The sequence below is a fragment of the Lissotriton vulgaris genome, chromosome 1_1 (assembly GCF_964263255.1).
Source record: "Lissotriton vulgaris chromosome 1_1, aLisVul1.2, whole genome shotgun sequence".
NCBI lineage: Eukaryota > Metazoa > Chordata > Amphibia > Caudata > Salamandridae > Lissotriton > Lissotriton vulgaris.
In genome coordinates, this window is record NC_141685.1 from 1,663,448,819 (window position 1) to 1,663,468,514 (window position 19,696).

A 19,696-nucleotide genomic window follows, 5' to 3' on the forward strand; every position below is an offset into this window, starting at 1 on the left:
AGTTGCAGCCTCTAAGGACAAAAAGGAGGTTTCTATCACTTCTCCTCCGTCCAAAAAGGAAAGGACTGGTGACAAACACTCTACAGGCACTCCAGGGACCGTGCCTGATAAAAAACAGCGTCCGTCAACGACAAAAACATCAGGTACGTCGACGACGATTACTTCTGGAAAAATTCCCGCTGCTTCCTTGGCTCCGTCGACGGGCTCGTCGTCGGTAGCGGTTTCAGCGTTGACGACTTCGTCGTCGTTCAAGGTTCCTGGTTCGTCGACGATAACTTCTTCAACGTCGATGATGGTGGTCTCCGGAAAGCTGATGATGACGAAAACTACGTCGACGACGACAACGACTTCGACGACAATGATGGTGATGACGACGAGTTAGTCTACGAGACCGTCGACTATCATCCCGTCGACGACGACCAAGACCCCGTCGACGAGGTCTTCTGTTCCGTTGACAATACCGTCGACTACCTCCGCACCGTCGACGACGGCTCCGTCGACGAAGCCGTTGACAGGTAAAAACCTGCAATTTCCTCTGCAGAGAATGAAAATTACACCTGAGATGACGTTTCCTCGACAAGTTTCGACAGATCTACCGACATTGCTTCTAGATGACGATTCGGAGGAGGATGAGGAAAATGAAGGCCATTTTGGGGATGCCTACAGTCCCTCAGACTTAAATGTAAAATTGCAGGAGACTGACACGGAGGAATACTATGAGCAATATGACCAACGGGTGCATCAGTATGTTCCACAAGGACTACGTCCACCTGGTTTAGGGCAGGACATGGTGGCCATGCCCGCCTCTTTAATTTCTGACCTGCAGTTGATGCTGCAGGACTATAGGAACAGGTTTCCTTCGGAACAGTCAATGCAGTCTACGCAACCTCCACCTCAGGTGTTTCCGCAAGCGCAGCCAGTGGTCGAACTTCCTCCGTCACAAGTGGTGTCTCTCACACCACCAACGGTCATTCCTAGGGTCCTTTCCCGGACGCCGGATCCCGGACCCTCCACTCCTATTCAGCAGGATACCTCTTCGGATGATGAGGTACAGGTGGATCCCTTGACTGATCCATTGCAGGAACCAGACTTGGATCAAGGAGACAGCGGGTTTCAAGATCCAGACGCCACTGATCGGGATACTTCTATTTCCCCTCCGGTTGATATAGGGGGGTTCTATAACCTCATGGAGAGAGCTGCAAAGAGGTTTGGACTAGCAATTTCGAAGGAAGTCTGAATGTTTCCTGTATGACTTTAAGGATCAGTACAGAAGATCGGTCAAATCCATTCCTATTATTGAGCATGTGTGGGAGGAAGGTATGAAGATAATGCAAAATCCAGCCACTGTGATTCCGGTTCTCCCCAGGTGGGAAAAAAAAGTATAAGGCTCCAGATGGCAGTCCAGCTCGTCATCTTGGGCAGCCGAAGCCTGATTCGGTGATATCACAGGCTGCTCAAAGCAAGTCCAAGAACCCATCAACACCTTTGACTACACCTCCGGACAAGGACGGTAGGTGCCTGGATAACATGGGGAAGAGGTTTTCTTCCATGGCCAGCTTACTGGTTCGAGCAGCAAATGCTCTCGCCATTCTAGGCAGATACGATCGTCAGATGTGGTGTGACATGGAGCCGTTTGTGGAACAACTGCCAGACTCCGCGAGGGAAGAGGCAAAGAGAGTTCTGATGGAGGGAGAAAAATCATCCTCTGAAGTTATTGACTGTGCTATGGACATAGCGTCCACGGCTTTTCGAACATTGGCAGGGTCAGCTGTGCTTCGTTGCCAAGGTTGGTTGAGAGCCACCTGGTTTCGTCAGGAGATCCAAAATAAGATCCTGGACCTCCCATTTGATGGAGAGATGCTCTTTGGCAAGCATGTTGATGATGCCCTGCAGAATATAATAAAGGATACGGACACGGCGAAGTCTTTGGGATCACTCAACTACCGTAAGGTCCCATTTAAAGGCGCTCGTGGCAGAGGTTTCTCTTCATACAGAGGCAACACCCAACAGAGATATTCCTCTCCGTCTTCGCAATCTTATAAGACTCAGTATTCAAATCAACGGCAGGGACAATCGGCGTCTTACTCTCGCCAACCTCCGCGAGGGCGTCAGAACCGTCAGAGACGCGACAACACCAAGAGACAATAGCGGCCTCCTGGCTCTACCTACTGTTCCCCCCCCTACCAGTCACATCAGTGGGGGGCAGGATATCATTTTGCCTGAACAGCTGGAAGTGTATAACATCGGACCAGTGGGTCCTGAATATTGTTCAGAATGGCCATACGTTGGAGTTCCAAGACCTTCCTCCAACGAGAGCTCCGGGCGCCACCCGCACAAAACATCTGGGACTGCTCCACCTCGAAGCGCCCCAATTGTTCCTCAAGGTGGCAATAGAACCGGTACCTCTCTCTCAGAGGGGCAGAGGTTTTTATTCCAGGTTCTTCCTGGTTCGGAAGACGGCAGAGACTTGGCGCCCCATACTAGACCTACGAGAGCTCAACACTTATCTCATCAAACTCTCTTTCAGGATGGTCACTCCAAGAAATCCTTTCTCTTTTGAACCCAGGCGACTATTTGGCGTCTCTGGATTTAGAAGATGCGTATTTCCACATTCCAATACACCCAGCTCACAGACAATATCTGCGATTCACAATTGGAAAGAGCCATTTCCAATTCAAGGTGCTTCAGTTTGGCCTTCGGTCTGCACCTCGAGTATTCACCAAAGTGTTGGCACCAGTAGCAGCTTTTCTACTAAAACAATCCCTGGAGGTTTTCCCTTATTTGGACGACTGGCTCGTCAAGGCTCCATCTTTCAAGGAGACCTCTCAAGCGGTTTTGGCTTGCATTCAGTTGTTCAGTCACCTGGGCCTTCAGTTGAACAAACACAAGTCAGTTCTACAGCCCTCCAGATCCACAAGGTTCCTTGGGGCCATTTTAGACACGATGCAATGCACAGCTCGTCCTTCAGAAGAACATCAACAGAAGTTGATCATATCGGCTCGCCAACTGTTCCACAAGAAATGCCTTTCAGTCAGACAATACAAGTCCCTGCTCAGGTAGATGTCATCCTACATATCATTAATACCTCATTGCAGGCTGCGAATGCATCCTCTGCAGGAAGAGCTAGACAAGCAATGGTGCCAAGCAGAGGGATCATTCAACGACAAGGTGTTGATGACACCAAAAATGAGAAAGGCATGCGAATGGTGGCTAGTGCAGGACAATATCGCACAGGGTCTGACGTTCAGAGTTTCACCATCCCCTCTGATCATGACAACGGATGCTTCTTTGGAAGGCTGGGGAGCGGTGCTCTGAGAGCTTCAAGTCAGCGGGCACTGGAGTCCAGAACAGCATCAGTGCCATATACATTTTTTGGAGCTAGCGGCCATTCGTTTGGCTTTGCAGGCTTTCCTTCCCAGGGTCCGAAATCATACAGTGCTGGTCCAGACGGACAATACGACGGCCATGCACTACGTCAACAAGCAATGAGGAACGAGATCGCAAACTCTGTCCAAAGAAGCTCAGAGCATCTGGGATTACGCGATTCTACACAATATCAGCTTGAGAGCCAAACATCTGGCAGGCTCTCTCAATGTCAAGGCGGATGCCCTGAGTCGCCAGACCGAGGTGAATCACGAATGGGAGTTGAATCAGTCCATTCTGGAGAGTGTGTTTTCGGTCTGGGGGACACCAACCATCGACCTTTTTGCCTCTCTGGTGAACGCAAAATGCCGGTTTTACGCAAGCAAAGTTCACCATCGGGGATCTCTGGGGAACGCCCTTTCGATGGCCTGGTACAGCGCATTCTTTTACGCTTTTCCGCCGATTCCCCACATTCCTCGAATACTCAGGAAAATTAAAGCGGAACCATGCAAGATGATTCTCATTGCACCAGCTTGGCCCCGGCAATTTTGGTACACAGAACTCCTTCTACTCTCCCAAGCTCATCCGATTCGCTTACGACCAATTCCTTCCCTATTGTCGAGGAATCAAGGACCAGTTTACCATCCGGATCCGAAATCACTGCACTTGACAGCGTGGCTCCTGAACACAGAGAGTTCCGTCATCTGAATCTCTCCCAGGAATGTAGAGACGTTTTGTCCCAAGCTCGAGCACCGAGCACTAATAAGACTTACAAGGCTAAATGGAAGAGGTTCTGCCTGTGGTGTCAGAGACAAGATCTCCATCCTTACAAATCTCTGCCTCATCAACTTTTGCCATATATACTATCATTGGCAATGTCTGGGTTGGCGCATTCATCTGTTAAGGTACATCTTGCAGCCATATCGAGGTTTAGGTGCAGTTCTTCAGGCCCTTCCTTATGGTCCTCTAGGATTATTAAACAATTCTTAAAAGAATTGTTTCGAATGTATCCTCCAGTTCGCCCTCCTCCACCAGTTTGGCAACTCAATCTTGTCCTGGCTCAACTTATGAAAGCTCCGTTTGAGCCGGTGCACAAGGCGGACTTGAAATTCCTGTCTTGGAAACTTGCCCTCCTCTTAGCTCTAACATCAGCGAGAAGAGTGAGTGAGCTTCAAGCCCTCTCCATAGTGCATCGATTCCTGCAATTCAAAAAAGAGGTGCTTATCCTTCGCACCAATCCGAAATTTATTTCAAAGGTGCCGTCTGAGTTCCACTTGAATGAACCTTTGATTTTAAAGTCTTTCTTTCCGCGCTCTTCAACGCCTGCGGAACGCACATTACATTCTTTGGACGTTCAAAGATACATAAAATTCTACTTAGAGCGCACACAACCCTTTCGGAAATCATCCCAATTGTTTGTGTCCTACAGCGCACCACGGAAGGGGTTTCCTTTGGCAAAGAGTGGCATTTCCCGCTGGATCTCCAGTGCGATTCAATTCTACCATCAGGAGGCGGGCAAGCCTTTGGACAGAAAGGTTCGTGCACATTCCACAAGGTCTGTGGCATCGTCGGTGGCTCTTTTCTCTGGAGTTGCCATTAAGGACTTATGCAGGGCAGCAACGTGGAGCAGTACACATACCTTCACGAAGCACTACTGCCTGGAGTCTGCAGGACGAGACGACGCGGCTGTTGGTCAAGCAGTTCTGCGGAATCTTTTCCATTGAGAGGTGAGCTTCCCCTACAAGCCCTCCATGCTGGTGAGCACATTTTGTTTCTTGTTTGCTATGCTATAAGTTTATGTGCTTTGTTTATGTGATGCCATGTATCTACAAAATGTGTCTTGGTTATTACTGCTAGCTACTCTGATACAAAGCATGGGAATCTATGAAAGTTCCCATACTGGGGCAAGAAAGCAAGAAAACAAGTTACTTACCTGTAACTTTGGTTCCCCAGTATTGGTAACTTTCATAGATTCCCATGCGCCCACCCTCCGCCCCTGGGAAAGCTCAGTTTTTTGACAGAGATAGTGGCGGTTTCCACAACAGCTACGAAAATCTGAGGCTCTGAGCTCTCTCAGGAATGTTCTAGGGGGTGAGGCTGCTCTGATTGGTCCTGACAAAAGTTTGGTCTCTTTTGCACAAAGAGGGTGATAGGATACAAAAGGAGATGAGGCCTAGGCCTATTTTTTCTCTTTTGTTTCTATGGTCGTGATACTACCGAGGCTCCCATTCCGACGACGGGGAATGATACAAAGCATGGGAATCTATGAAAGTTACCAATACTGGGGAACCAAAGTTACAGGTAAGTAACTTGTTTTCTTCATCGCGGCTACAGCCCGAACAGCTGAGCGGAATTACACCAAATTTGGCAAAGTGATAGTGCTTGGTTCAGACTTGCGCAAATAGAGAAGATCACCCTGCCAAACTTGATAAAAGGAGGTCCCAGGAGGGATCCTGTTCAGATTAAAGGGGGAGCAGTATCCAATGAATATCCAAGACCAGGGGAGCAATTAGACCACAATCAAATCATTCTTTATGGGAGATATATGTTTTTTTTAAATTATTTTATTTAGTTAAGTGCATATAGTCATTTTAGCAAGATAGTCAGAATAAGGTATGTACAAAAGTTGATCAAATCAGCAGTACAGTTCATCATTTCATGGATGGAGATAAGTTAATGAGAGATAATGCATAACAAATTATGTATACAGTGTTCCATTCACTCCAAGGGGTAAAGGCAGGGGGCTCAACAGGCACTCATATCAAGCAAAAATCATTCATACTCTGACAAGTTCAGTCACTTCATACGGGTGATTCATAAAGGCCTGCAACAGAAAAAGGGTGGAATTAAGGTTGCATGGACGCAGGTGCAACTTGAGGAAGGCAAGAAGTTGGAGGGTGGTTGCCTTTCCTGATGGTAATGCCGTAATAACGCCAACGCGCGTTTCGGTGTGGGGCACCTTCGTCAGGGCTGGCAAAGATGAGGGAGGAGGGGAACACACAGGCTGCGGTAAAGGAAGATCGTGGTTTTAGAAGGAAAGATCCTTTCTGAGGGATCGATGAGAAAAGAAGCGAGGGTTCCGGGTATACGGGAGGGCACTGGTGAACTGATAGGTGGAGAATCGCCAGCGAGATTTTAGATAAATTCGTTCAGGCTACGATTTCAGCGTGGAGGCTTCCTGCGATAGAAGTGCACTGGGTGTGCTCACGTGTGTGCTAACACGTCTGGATATTGGAAGAGCTGGGAAATCAAGGTGTGAGCCAATTCTGAGTAATGGAAGATCAGGGAGATAGGCGCTTCTACAGAGTGTAGTTAAAGTTACCAGAGAAGATTCAAAAGGCAGCATGAGACTCGTCCCAGGGCGCATGTAAATAGCATGAAGGCATAGTGGCTCAGGACGGGAACCCAGTTCTTGGTCGATATCTGAAAGGATCAGATCCACGACGTGAAGTGCTACGGTCCGTGAGGGGCTCACCGAATCAGGATACCCTGGTTCAGACTTGTGCCTTTTGCTTTTGTGGTGTAAATCCGTTCAGTAGTTTCTGAGAAAATCACATTTAAAAGTACAAATATATCTATGGCCTCGGAGGATCCGCGGACCCTGCCGTGCACGAGCTGCATGCTAATTGGCTGTCAACACACCAAAACCAGGAAGTGTTGGCAGCCATCTTGTGCCTCGGTACAACCGAGGCACATCAAACCTAATAAACAAAATGTGAAAAAAGCAAAAATGGGGCAGGATAGAAATTATGATTATTTTTTCAAAAATCGTCAAAATCCGCGCAGAATGCGCGGATCTTGCTGATTAAAAAAAAAAACTAAAAAAAAGTGTGGCTCCCGCAAAAAGTGTGGGGGGGCCCAATCCCCCCCACACTGCCCCGGGGACCTCCACCTCCGGTGCTTAGAAAAATGGAATGGCGGGGGGCTCATGGCCCCCCCGGCTTTATTTTTTTTAAGTATACCCTGTGTGAGGGGGCTCAAGCCCCCCCACCACCCCCCACGGCTTTGTAAATTGTGGGAGCCATGTCGAGGCCCAGGGGACAGCCACCCCCAGGACCTGCTCCTGCAGTGTCCCGGGGTGCCCATCCCCGGGACACTACCGTTTGCAATGACCGGTCAGGAGCCTTGCAGCTCCCACCCGGTCTGTTTTTCCTGAGCTTTCATTAATTTCCATGCCTTCTGTGTTAATTTGATGCCTGGAGTACCGTGCTTGTTGTTAATAAGTGGACAACTTTTCTTTGATAGATATACCTCAAGACCTCCATCGTCCTGCTCAAAATATAGAACAACCTCCCACACATACAAGACTTGCCCTCCTCTCTCCTGGTTTGAAGACTATCTAATTCATCAGTTAGGGCCCTCATCAATTGGGCTATTCAGCAATCCATTGGGCTATTATGGATTTCTGTCTACCGGCTAAGTACAGGTCCCAGAATCTTCCTTTTTCCAGTTTTTCCACCCTGATTTCTCAGTATGCAGCACATTGGTGCTCTCATTTGGGTAAGTGCTGTAGAATTGTAGAATGTATATATATGTATATGTATATATACATACACATACACCACTGCCATTGCTACTCCTTGAGGTTCTGTAGTTTCCGCTCGAGGCACAGAATTGAGCACCATGAAACCAAAGGGTGGAAAAATTAGTTGGTAAGATGAAGACATTATTCATACATCCAATGAAGTACATTGATAAACTGCTCACATTTTTGTCCTCATGTAGAAGAGTCCTTGCAACCCAGTTGACTCAATGATCTGCTTTTTCTTTAGGCCTTGGCATTGATAGAGCTTTATAATGCCCCTGAAGGACGTTATAAGCAAGATGTATACCTACTGCCGAAGAAAATGGGTAAGGATATTTCTGCTTGGTTGTGTGATGTTGCACACTGATAATTTGATGGAAATTTTGTTAAACAGTTGCCTATCTCGTCTGTCTGAGAAAGCCGCTTAAAAAAAAAAAATACTGACTTTTACTTGCGTTGACTATACAGCTGGTTCATAATTTAGCGCACATAGAAACATAGTGCAGGTGTGATAGTATTACCAGTTCTGCATCGTAGAATCTTCATTGGTAGTGATAAAGGTTAGAAGAATTCCCTGCTGCATGGAGGGATCCCCCAACCCTTCATATCAAGATTTTTTTATTTATAATGTACTTTTATAGCATGAATGGTTACTCCGGGAGGAGTCTCCTGCCACTAAGAGGAGGATAACCACTAACCCGAAGAGCCATGTTTGTAGGCCCTTGTGAAATTTCTTATGGTTGGCCATTGATTGAAGGGTAGTAAATTCCACAGCTTAGGGACCGGATGAGAAAAGTCTTGCTTCCATAGTCGGGAGTATTAAACCCAAGAAGTGTCCCGGTTGCATAAATCTGTTGATCTTAATGCACAATTTGGAACATATTTTTGTTTACACTATAGCAGGGACTTGAATATAAAGTGTAATGAGAGCAATGCATATAGCCTTGAACATTGATCATGTGTTTACTGATTGCCAGTGTAGTACTCTATGGGTTTCTTTGACGCAGCAGCTTTGAGGTAAGCCCAAGAGTTGAAGGCGAGATAGATACTTCAAAGGAAGGCCAAAATATATTATACTATAGTAATCAAGGCATGATAACATGTTTGCTTGATCCACTGCTCTTCGCACCTACATTGGCACCATAGGTTGCACTTTGCGAAGGAAACCTAAATAATAAAAACAAGAAGAATAAAACCGCATTGATCTGTGTTTTAAAAAAAAGATTAGGGTCGACATGCAGTCCAATATCTTTAGCAGACTCTGAGGGTTTAAGGACTGTGCCCTAATCAGAGGGTCACTTGTGAATCAAAGAGGGCAAAAGTCCAGAAGCCCAGTTAAAACCATTTAGCTTCAAAGAATTTTGACTTATTTACTGAGCTACTGCAGCCAGCCACGCATATAAATTAGAAGCCTTAGCTGATGCATTGCTCACCGAGGTGAGAATTTGGGAATCCTCAGCGTAAAAAGCAAAAGTCCAAGTTGAGTTTAGCCAAGGGAGATTTGTAGATGGTAAAGGTGGTTTAACTACATGCTGATCCTTGTGAAAACCCACTGAACTCTGGTCTGGCCACATAACAGTGTGTAGAGTAACAATTTGAGAGCTCACGTAAAAACAAAGTCAACCATCATATTGCTTATTCTTGAATGCCTATAAATCAAAGATGCAAACCATGCCATGTGAATACAGTAATATATGCTGCACTTAGATCAACTATACAAAAAAAATGATGGATGAAATGCTTGAATTATTCTCAGCCACGGGTAATTACTCAGGGCTCGTTCCAGTCCATCATTATTTTGTACACCAAGCAACCTCAGTCTGAACGGGTGACAGTTGGCTGATACATACAATTCCTCCTCTAGTGGGCTATGTAGCAGGTCAGTTGTACCAAGACATTCCTCATGACATCATCTTCCTGATGTTTCTGTCACCCCAGCTAAGAATTTTCACTTTTCTTTCTTAATAGTGTATCACATGTTTTCACTCATGTACTTGTGACAGAGCTTTTGAAGTCTTAGTACAACTGTCCTGCTACATAGTCCACTAGGGGCAGAATTGTATGTATCAGCAAACGCTATTTCTGCACCTGTATATGGAGTTCCATAACTACACTTTGACCAAAACGTATCTAGCTCTGTAATGCTGGCCCCACATGTTAGGACTAAAGCTTAATACTTTGCAGCAGACATTTTTATTGGGGCCTGCTTATGATGGTTGTTCTTAGTGAAAGTTATTAACGCTTTTTTATCATTATTTTATGGCTTTTTCAAATAATGTCATGAAGATCCTATTGCATTTTTAAACAAGTTTTCCAAACATGTTTAACCACTTTGTATATTGATTTATCTTTTTAGTAACATGTTTTGTACTTCGCTTTTATGACTGTCAAATGCAGCTTGTTTGACCAGTATCAGCCAACTGTCACCCGTTTTGACATCTTTTGACTGTCATTACTTTTACGGATACTATTGCATGTGTTTCAATGTATATTCGATCGCAGATTGTGTCCTTATCTGGCATACATTGATTCTGATTGCGCAGCATATGCGCTTCAAATTAGGAGACTCTTGTCTGCTTTTGTACGAATCATGTATAGCTGTTCTTGTTGCTGAGCAATGTTTCACGGTGTACATTCTCTTTTGCTAAGATGGCAACCTCCATTTGGAGGTGTGCCTTTGACTACCCAGACACTGACGGTACTAATATTAATGTGCACAGATGTTCATGTGTTGAATTGTGTCTAGGTCACTCACACTGTTCGCACTTGACAAATATCGACTTGGATAATAAGCAACAAGTTGACACATACACATACCAATATACGCATTTGAGATGTGACCTTGTAGTACGAAGTTTTGTTTGATGTTGTACTTATGATCACTACAAGATGGCAACCGCACTGAGGCGGCCAGTCCTCTCTCTAAGTTGCACTTGAACACGTAGTCCTACTTTTGTTTTCATTTTGTACTTGTAACTTGCTCAGTCTCACAGTACACTTTTGTGTGATCAAGGCCGCTTGACGGCCAAAACGCGTCACGTTACAAGTTATGAATTAATGAATCTGCTGTTTTGGATATTCGTGTCGTTCCTGAGAGCACATCTTACAACTTTTGGCTTTGGTGTGTGTGTGTGACTTTTTTTTCTGTGACTTTGCTCAAGCCAAGTTGCAAGATGACTGTTCACAGTTCTGGTTTGAAGTGTTTTGCAGGCAATCAGATCTCCGCACGGGATCGGGGGGGTGTCATGGATCCTCCGCTTCCCCAGACATATAAATTTGGATTTCCTTTAATATCTCTCATACTACTGAATGGATTTACACCAAATAACAGAAAGGCACCTCACTGGACCAGCATCTACCTTTCTGCCAAATTTGGTTTAATTTTGTTCAGCAGTTTGGGCTGTAGCAGTGTCTAAAGGTCCTGTAGAAATGGGAAAAATGTGTTTTGGGACCCGCCCCCCCCTTTTTTTTTTCTTGGCCCCTCCTTGACAAATCACCCCAAAACTTTCAAGACAGGAGCTGAAGTGAGTATCACACTCCATATATTGCAGTATTATACCTCTATGTTTACTTTGTACGCTTTTGTAACCTGCACACGTCACTTTTTCCTTCTGTAATGCAGTACTATACCTCTATGTTTACTTTGTACGCTTTTGTAACATGCACACGTAACTTTTTCCTCCTGTAATGCACCGTTTGGCTCACTTTTGTAATGCTCCGTTTGCTTCCTCTTGCTCATGATTGACATTTTTACTTCATTTTTCCGCCGCACACCGCTCCTAAATAAATAAATAGCCTACCTCATCCGCTGCTCACCGCTCCTCACCGCCTGTCCGCCACTCCTGACCGCTCCTCCCCGCGCCATGTTCGCCGGTCCTCCCTGCGCTCCTCACGTCAGCACGCACGCCGCGGTCGGCGCTTCTTCCAAGGGACTACCTTTTTTTTGGGTACATTTTTTAAACAACGTATATTTATTACGTTTATATAGCCTATGTCCATCTGTCTGCACACCCGAACGATTACAACGATGTATCGGGTGTGTGGATTGGCGCTCTGGTTCCTGAGTTTACCCGCCTCAAAGGTTCAAAGTTCTTCCTTTATAATAGTAGTATAGATATATATACATATATAGATATATATATATATATATATATATATATATATATATAATATATAGATATATAGATATAGAGATATAGATATAGATATATAGATATATAGATATATAGATATATAGATATATAGATATATAGATATATAGATATATAGATATATAGATATATAGATATATAGATATATAGATATATAGATATAGATATATATATATATATAGATATATATATAGATATAGATATATATATATATATATATCCCAATCACCTCATTCGAGGGGGCAAAAAAGACTGTTTCTTTGTTTTCAATTGGGAAGAGCACTTGGCATGTCTTTAGAGCCTCTTCCTTAGAAGGTGAAACCCTGCTTGGGGATGTTGGGCCTGCAACAATCTCCATAAAGGGATCCACTAGGTTGAGAGAATGCTGCAAACATGATGTCTTCTTTCCAGCAGTACCTCGTCTGATTGGATCAATGAATGGGGCTGAGATATGCTCCCCGAGCACTGATCAAAGTGAAAGTGGTGCTGACTGCATTCACTTTCGATTAATGTGATATCAGCACCCTCCTCATCACCATGATAAAAAAAATACATTATCTTTGAGGCATGGGAGAAGCTTTCCTCCCTAATCCCAACATTTAAAATGAATAATCCTGGTGCAAGCACCTGAAGGATTTTCTGACTTAATGTGGAGGATGAAACTTTCACAGCCTTCACATTCCTGATGTAATGGAGAGGACATGAACATCACGTCCTCTGCATTTAAGCTGTTAAAGATGTAGGATGCCTTTTTTCAACTCCTATAATGTCAGCCATCAGGTGGCACATTTCCTCATTACTTAGCCATGTAGGCAGCAAGTTGTGTTCTAGATGCTGCAATTAGGTTTTGAGCAGTTTTTTTGTGGTAGTGCTGGTATATTCCATACACGTACCCTAATATAGGCTCAGGTAACAACATAACCCTTCACCTATATACTCGCCTATATTACATACTTAACGGTTCTTGGGGACTGACCTTTTACCTAGATACAACACTGTACACAGAATGCTGTATTTTCCCTGGTAAAAGCCTTTACGCATTATGCATGAGGATTCTTTTTAAGCGCAGCAGGACTACCATCTCCTGTATAGTAGCTATGTACAAAGTTCATTCACGACGTCATTCCAAGTCCGACAAAGTAAAACGGTGAGGAAGAACCCCCAGGGAGACCTATGGGTATATATTCATCACGTCTTGCTAAGACAGGCAGAGGACACCTGGACTTCCCAGATGACACAATGATCAAAGAGGCTCAAGTTCCTGCATGCAGATACTCCAGCTTGCAGTGCTCTAGCATCCCTTGCGGGGTGTCCAACCCAAGACTAGGATGGGCCCCACAGTCTCTCGATCCCGGTAATGGGGTTGACTTTATCCTAGATGGATTCTTGGCTTAAGACCTCCACACATGCTAGGAACACTTAGGTACATCTAGTTAGGGAGGCATCGTAGGAGTACGCACTTTTATTATCATATACTTTATACACTTATGTATTCAGAATTATTGCAAGATGGTAGAACTCGATCATCCTTTTACTTTCATAGTGCTTCTAATCATTTATATCTGTTACTGTCTAGTGGTTGTTGTAGTTCATCTATTTTAAACTAGAATAACGACTGTTCAAAAAATGCTTATTGGAAAAACGTCCAGACCATTTATTCTGTGTAGCTCTCTGAGACTAAGTGAGTATGAGTGACTGAGCGAAAAGTAGTACACTGTTTCCACGGTCCTGAGGGATCAGAGTTCGAAGGTTGCCAAGAACTATTCTCTCCTTGGTAAGAGGATATTCTAGTGGCATTGTCAGCTAACTGATACAGAAGGCCAACATACCCGATGGGGGTGTTTAGAATCAGTCAGTCACCAATCCTACAGTGTATGTTGTCCGAACTCTCAGAACCTGTATACGTTTTATAGGAACTACACAACAGTGCAGTCTTCCTCTTGGAAAGCACTTTGCAACTTATCGGCATGTTGGACATTTCACCCTTTCTACTGATTATATATGGAATATCTATCGATCTACAAAAAAAAGGTTAATATTAAGTTAAAGTTTGGTGAAATAAGGTAAAAACAAATGTTATAAAAACAAAAATCCCTGAAATTCACCTGTTTGTTTACTAAGCTAACTGTAACTTATGCCTCCGCCATGCACTGGTAATGACCTCACATGTTGGGTCACTTGTAACATGTTAAGTGACATCATTGATGATGTCACCTATTTAAATGGCTGAACGATTTACATCAAATCATGAAAAACATGCTTTCTGAGTAAAGTTTTGACTTTTTGCCAAATTTAGTGGAATTCTGTTCAGCTGCTTTTTCTGTAGCTGTGACATAAGTATCCTGTAGGATTTAACATGAGAAGTTAATGATTTGGAATCCGCCTTTTTCTTGGGGCCCCCTGTTTGAAAGATAACCCTGACTTTCCAAGAAGTAGCTTAGTTGGGTTAACATTTATTTTCAAAAGTTTTGTGAAGATTGGTCAAATGGCTCCAAAGTTATTGGTAAAACCAAAAATGCATGTCTGATAGTAACTCTGACCCAACTATAACTACACTGTGGTGGCGTTCACTGTGTAGCATATAAGCATAAGTAAGGTGAAACACCTTGCCCACTGAATTCGCGCTTTGCACTTTCTGGTGAAGATCTAATAAGAAAATAAAGAGAATTATTGGCTCAGAAAGATCGTGGTGCTACATGGTGTAAGAGGAGATGGGGACCGTGATGCACATACTGATAGTGGTAATATCCCTTAGCACACTATTTATACTTGAACCATCCATAGATGACTAGCACATTAGTAGTAGACACCACTATGAAAGCCTATACTCACCTACACGAGCATGTATAATGCTTGCAGCAGTAGAGAGATGTGACTGACTGCTTGGAATAAGATTCTTACTTTAGTAGCCATATAAAGTGAATGTTGTATAATGTTCTTTTGCAGCAAAAATTATTTTGTTGTGTAATCAAAACATATTGAAGCCTGGATCATTTGCCAGTGTTCACCAACGGCAGTTATTGCATACATACTACCATTGTACTGTTATACCCTGCCTCATGATAATGTGGTTAGTATTATGTGTATGAATATGCTGTGCAATGTTATCAGCATTTTGAACAGTCGATGCAAATGTTGTACCACGTATACACTCACTACTATCTAAAAAACAATTAAAACATTTAAAAAATATATTTTTATTACACATACGTCAACATCCAAATATAGCATTATCAGTCTCATATTCTATGCATCCTCAGTACACAAGTGCATAATCAGCAATCGATATTCGTATATGACAATGAGCATGTTACTATCAGAATCTCAATCTAATACATATCTCTTCACCTGCCCTCTCTCATCTAGTTCCCAGGAATCTCCCAGTTGCCCCTATAGGCTTCCCACTGTAGTCATACTTTTCCCCACTTCTTGGTACAACCTATACTTTCGTATATAGTCTTTTCTGTGGTAATGCAGAAAAGACAGTGGGGAGGAGATGGCAGTACATCTGGGTTAGAGGAGTCATAGATTGAAATTGAAAAATGTAAAATTGTATACTATGCAATCTATTCTCATGTGAATTTTTCAAGAAGTTATCATATATTTTTCATGTCTTTCAAAATCTTTCGATTAGCTGAATTTACTAGAATTTTTATTCTTTAATATCTTAGGATAGGCCTCTGTATTATATAAATCATGTATGTTTTCTATTTCTATTACCGGGGAACGGGGGGGCAGGAGGGGAGAGAGTTAAAAGTACTGTGATGAAATGTTAAATAGAGATTGGATAAGCTAGATGTCCCGTTTTTTACTAGTCTACAACCAGTTTTTGAGGAAGCTGTGTAAGAATTGGTGGAAGGTCAAAACCAATTGATGCATCGATTGATGTAATTGTTTATATGAGGGATGTAGCAACCCGGCTGGGTTGCCATAGCCGATCCACGGCAAGATAGTAAACAATGATGAAATCGTCTAGTTGTGCATATGTTTGACTACAGATAGCTAATGAAATGCACTGTTGTTTATAAATGTCCACTTTGAGGTAAATTTCCTATTTACAAATGGTGCGTACCATTGTGTGATTTGCGCAAGTATCCCTCGTTTGTGTTGAGCACCTGTGCCTAGTTTTAAAAATGGCGCTGCGCAGTGCGTTACTGTTTGACACCGAGGAAGGCCGCTTTCCCGAAATAGTCGTCTTGGAAATAAAAACTCGCTTTTGCTGATATCCCGGGAGTGCTGCTTTTTCTTTTCGGAGGATTTGAAAAGATAGTGGAGCATACATAAATATCGCGGTACACCACCGCTCTGAGCACCCGCCCTGAGAGTGACTCGGTATTTCATGTTTTGGAGCAGTGAGATATATATATATATATATATATATATATATATATATATATATATATATATATATATATATATATATATATATATATACACACACATCACAGTATTGGGTCCTGACTTTCTTGTCTTCCTTTTTCTAATTTCTTATTGTACCTGAAAGTTGCACAAATATATACTATGTTATATGTAAGGTTTCAACTGACTATATGCTGGCATCCCCCAGATTACTTGTTTTTAAGAAGCAGCAATGCCAAATAGCGGCTTGAGGCTGCCACAGAGAATAACCAGTCTGTCTGTCTCCCTTCTATTTTCCTGCTTCTGAGTAGTCTGGTTCTTACCCGAAGATCGCTATTATTTTCTTTGTTTTCTTTATTACACGTCCACAAAGAAAAGATGGCTGGCCTGTTCTACAAGGAGCTGGAGACAGCTGCCCTTGAGTTTGGATCCCACTATGTAGCTTTTATTCCCAAATTTGAAATGCTCTTCCTCAAAGTGGAATTTCATCAGTATTAGGTAACAGTCACTCAAATTAACGAATTGACTACCAAAGTCCTACAGGCAGAGTAGATTTGCAGCGGGCAACACCGACGTTTGGATGGCACCAAAGAGTTCCAGACCAGATCTACAATAATTAAGGTATTTACTGAAGTCTGTGAACAAATTTGCAATCACAAACAGAAATAAGTGCAAGCTATTTCCGTTCTAAATCGGGGATGAATGAGGTTTAAGGCTTTGGCACATTTTAAGCATATACATTGTAAACACATTTTTGTAAATCAAAGGGTAAATATCACTTTTCGAATTGGAATCAATATTCTCATTTTCCCCACAACAAACATCATGTGGACCTGAGTGGCATCAACTTTTTTTTTTATAAGTAGAGTACAATAAAGGATGCCATGCACAAGTTATAGCCCCTACAGCCGTTTTCCCCGGCATTCATCTCCCTTATAGAATTCAATTTGAATATTAGAATTTAAACTAGCTTATTGTTTAAAGAACTAGAGAAGGGCATCTCTCAAAGATGTTCAACCTCTGTTTTTCAAATAATAAAATGCAAAGCCTTCCTCCTTAAACCTTCTGCACTTGCACTGCTATTTGGAGTTTTAAGACGGAAGAAAGTAGGATGAATAGATTTAGATGACAATACAGTCATAGTTAAGAAATGAGCATTTATCCTGGAGACCACCGTGCTGCTGCTGAAAGCCTGATGTGACAAACCACTGCGTTTTTAAATGAAATGCAGTATTTCTTTTTTCAAAGAGAGCTGGTTTGAAAATAACTCTTCTGTGAAATTCTAAAGTGGATATTAGAATTTTCGGGAAATACCAAAATAAGTGTAACATAATTTTATACTTGAACCAACCTTCCTTTTTTTTGGTACATGACCTGAACCTCCTTGTGAGATTTGTGGAGATGTAATTATAAACAGACCAGCAGCAGTCCAACAAGGACCCGCACACTATTTGTAAACGTACATGCAAGAAAGCTGGCCTCCATCTCTTGTTGAATAATTTTTACTTTTCTACCAGAGCACAGTTATCTTCCTACTAACCCTTGCGTTTTGCCTAACCTTTTATTATTTACTCTGGGTCTCGCATGTCCAACTTTTATCGAAAAGCTTTATGAGCTGGTTTAGGAATTCGCATATTTAACTTAGTAAGACAAAAATCTACTACGGGCCACAAAGGAGTTAAGGAGTTGCATTTGACTCCTGTGGCTACAAGATAAAATTCAGAGACAATCTCCGATTGGATGCCCTACTATGTTTATTTTTTGATGGAAGTTGGCATTGTTTCTGTTCACATCTTTGCCGAGTGCTAATTTGTGTCTAGGCAGAACTTCTCAGAACCTTTTTTGTTTCTTTCATTACTATAATTTTTCCTTTGGATTCTAAAGTTAGGGCATATGTTGTAGCCTGAAGATGTTCTAGTGCAGACCTGATGAAGCTGATGAAAGCCCTTAGGCATGGGCCTCCCTCTAGCAGGCTCCCTACTACTTGCTTGAGATGCATCAGAACAAACTTATTTCTCAATGTACCTTGCAAAATGGATAGAAAATGATAATTGGTGATACGGTTCCAGTAGAACATGCTTTTACAGGGTAAATTTACTTATATCTCACAAAATGCCATTCTGGTGTCTTGTTTGCCAATACTCTGTCATCGGCACATGTTCCAGAACTTGAAAGGCCTAGCTCTTTAAATGTTTTTAACATGTTTTGTTTCTTTTATGAGCCCCTAAATATATTATTGAATTTGTTTCAGATGAATATGTGGCAAGTCTTCATCTTCCAACATTTGATGCCCACCTAACTGAGCTTTCAGACGAGCAAGCGAAATACTTGGGACTGAACAAGAATGGACCTTTCAAACCAAACTACTACAGGTGCCAGATTTTAACATAACATCAATAGGGTGACTGTCGAGTATTCTGGTAGTGTCGAAGCTCTTATGTACACTGATGCACATTTGATAAAGTACTAGGTAGACCATTATCTTTGTGAGGAACAGGTCTTCAACAGAGAATGCAGGGAGTGGTGTGTCAAAGGTTGCAGGTTTGTGATCTGTAAAAGTGTAGGAGTTTGTGAGGAGGTGGTCTGTTAAAGAGCCTGAGTGTAGAAACGTATATATCTTACTCTGGGGGCCTGGTTTGCAGAGGCACTTGTGTTTCTATAAAGAACTTGGATGTTCAGTAGGTGACCTTAAAAAGTATTGTTTATAAATAGTTTGCCCAGTTTCAATTTTATTAAGAGTTTATAAAGTTAGTTATTAAATGTCACTGAGTACAAGAGATACAAGACGTTATGAAATGATACAATAACACAACCAGGAGATAGTTGTGTTATTGTACTAGTGGGACAGATCTATTTAGAAATGGTTAGTCCAAAGTGTACTAATTTGATGAAGTGTCACTGTTTGGATTGTGTGTGGAATATCTTTTGGTGCACAAGATGTTGAGGAATACTTACTGAGGTTCATTGTTCAAAGAATATTCGTTGTTCCTTTCTTACTAATGCACTAGTAACTTCAAGAAAAGTGTGGCAACATAAATAGTCAAAAGACTACTCTTCACAAATGGGATCCAAGAACCCCCCCCCTCTTCACCCTCGAACAACGCAGACCCCAGCTCCTACTGCACAATGCCCATTAAAAATCCAATATAGAGCTACACACAATACAAATACTCTCACTGACGTAACCTAATACATGACAAGAAAACAGTGATCTTACCACATGCTACAACTGCTATCCTGTAACCACCAAGGAAGACCTAATGGGGTTACTGGGCAGATATCGAACTATGTAACTTAT

General features: G+C 42.6%; 1 protein-coding gene across 3 annotated transcripts in view; it reads left to right on the forward strand.

The window, feature by feature from the left end:
• The window catches only part of AHCYL2 (adenosylhomocysteinase like 2), a 484,174-nt gene that overhangs the window by 435,501 nt on the left and 28,977 nt on the right, over nt 1-19,696 (forward strand). For all 3 annotated transcript variants that reach the window (XM_086918893.1, XM_086918894.1, XM_086918895.1), the window contains exons 15-16: nt 8,136-8,214; nt 18,650-18,770. In XM_086918893.1, the coding sequence (XP_086775019.1) occupies nt 8,136-8,214; nt 18,650-18,770 (200 nt within the window). The remainder of the gene's footprint in view (nt 1-8,135; nt 8,215-18,649; nt 18,771-19,696) is intronic.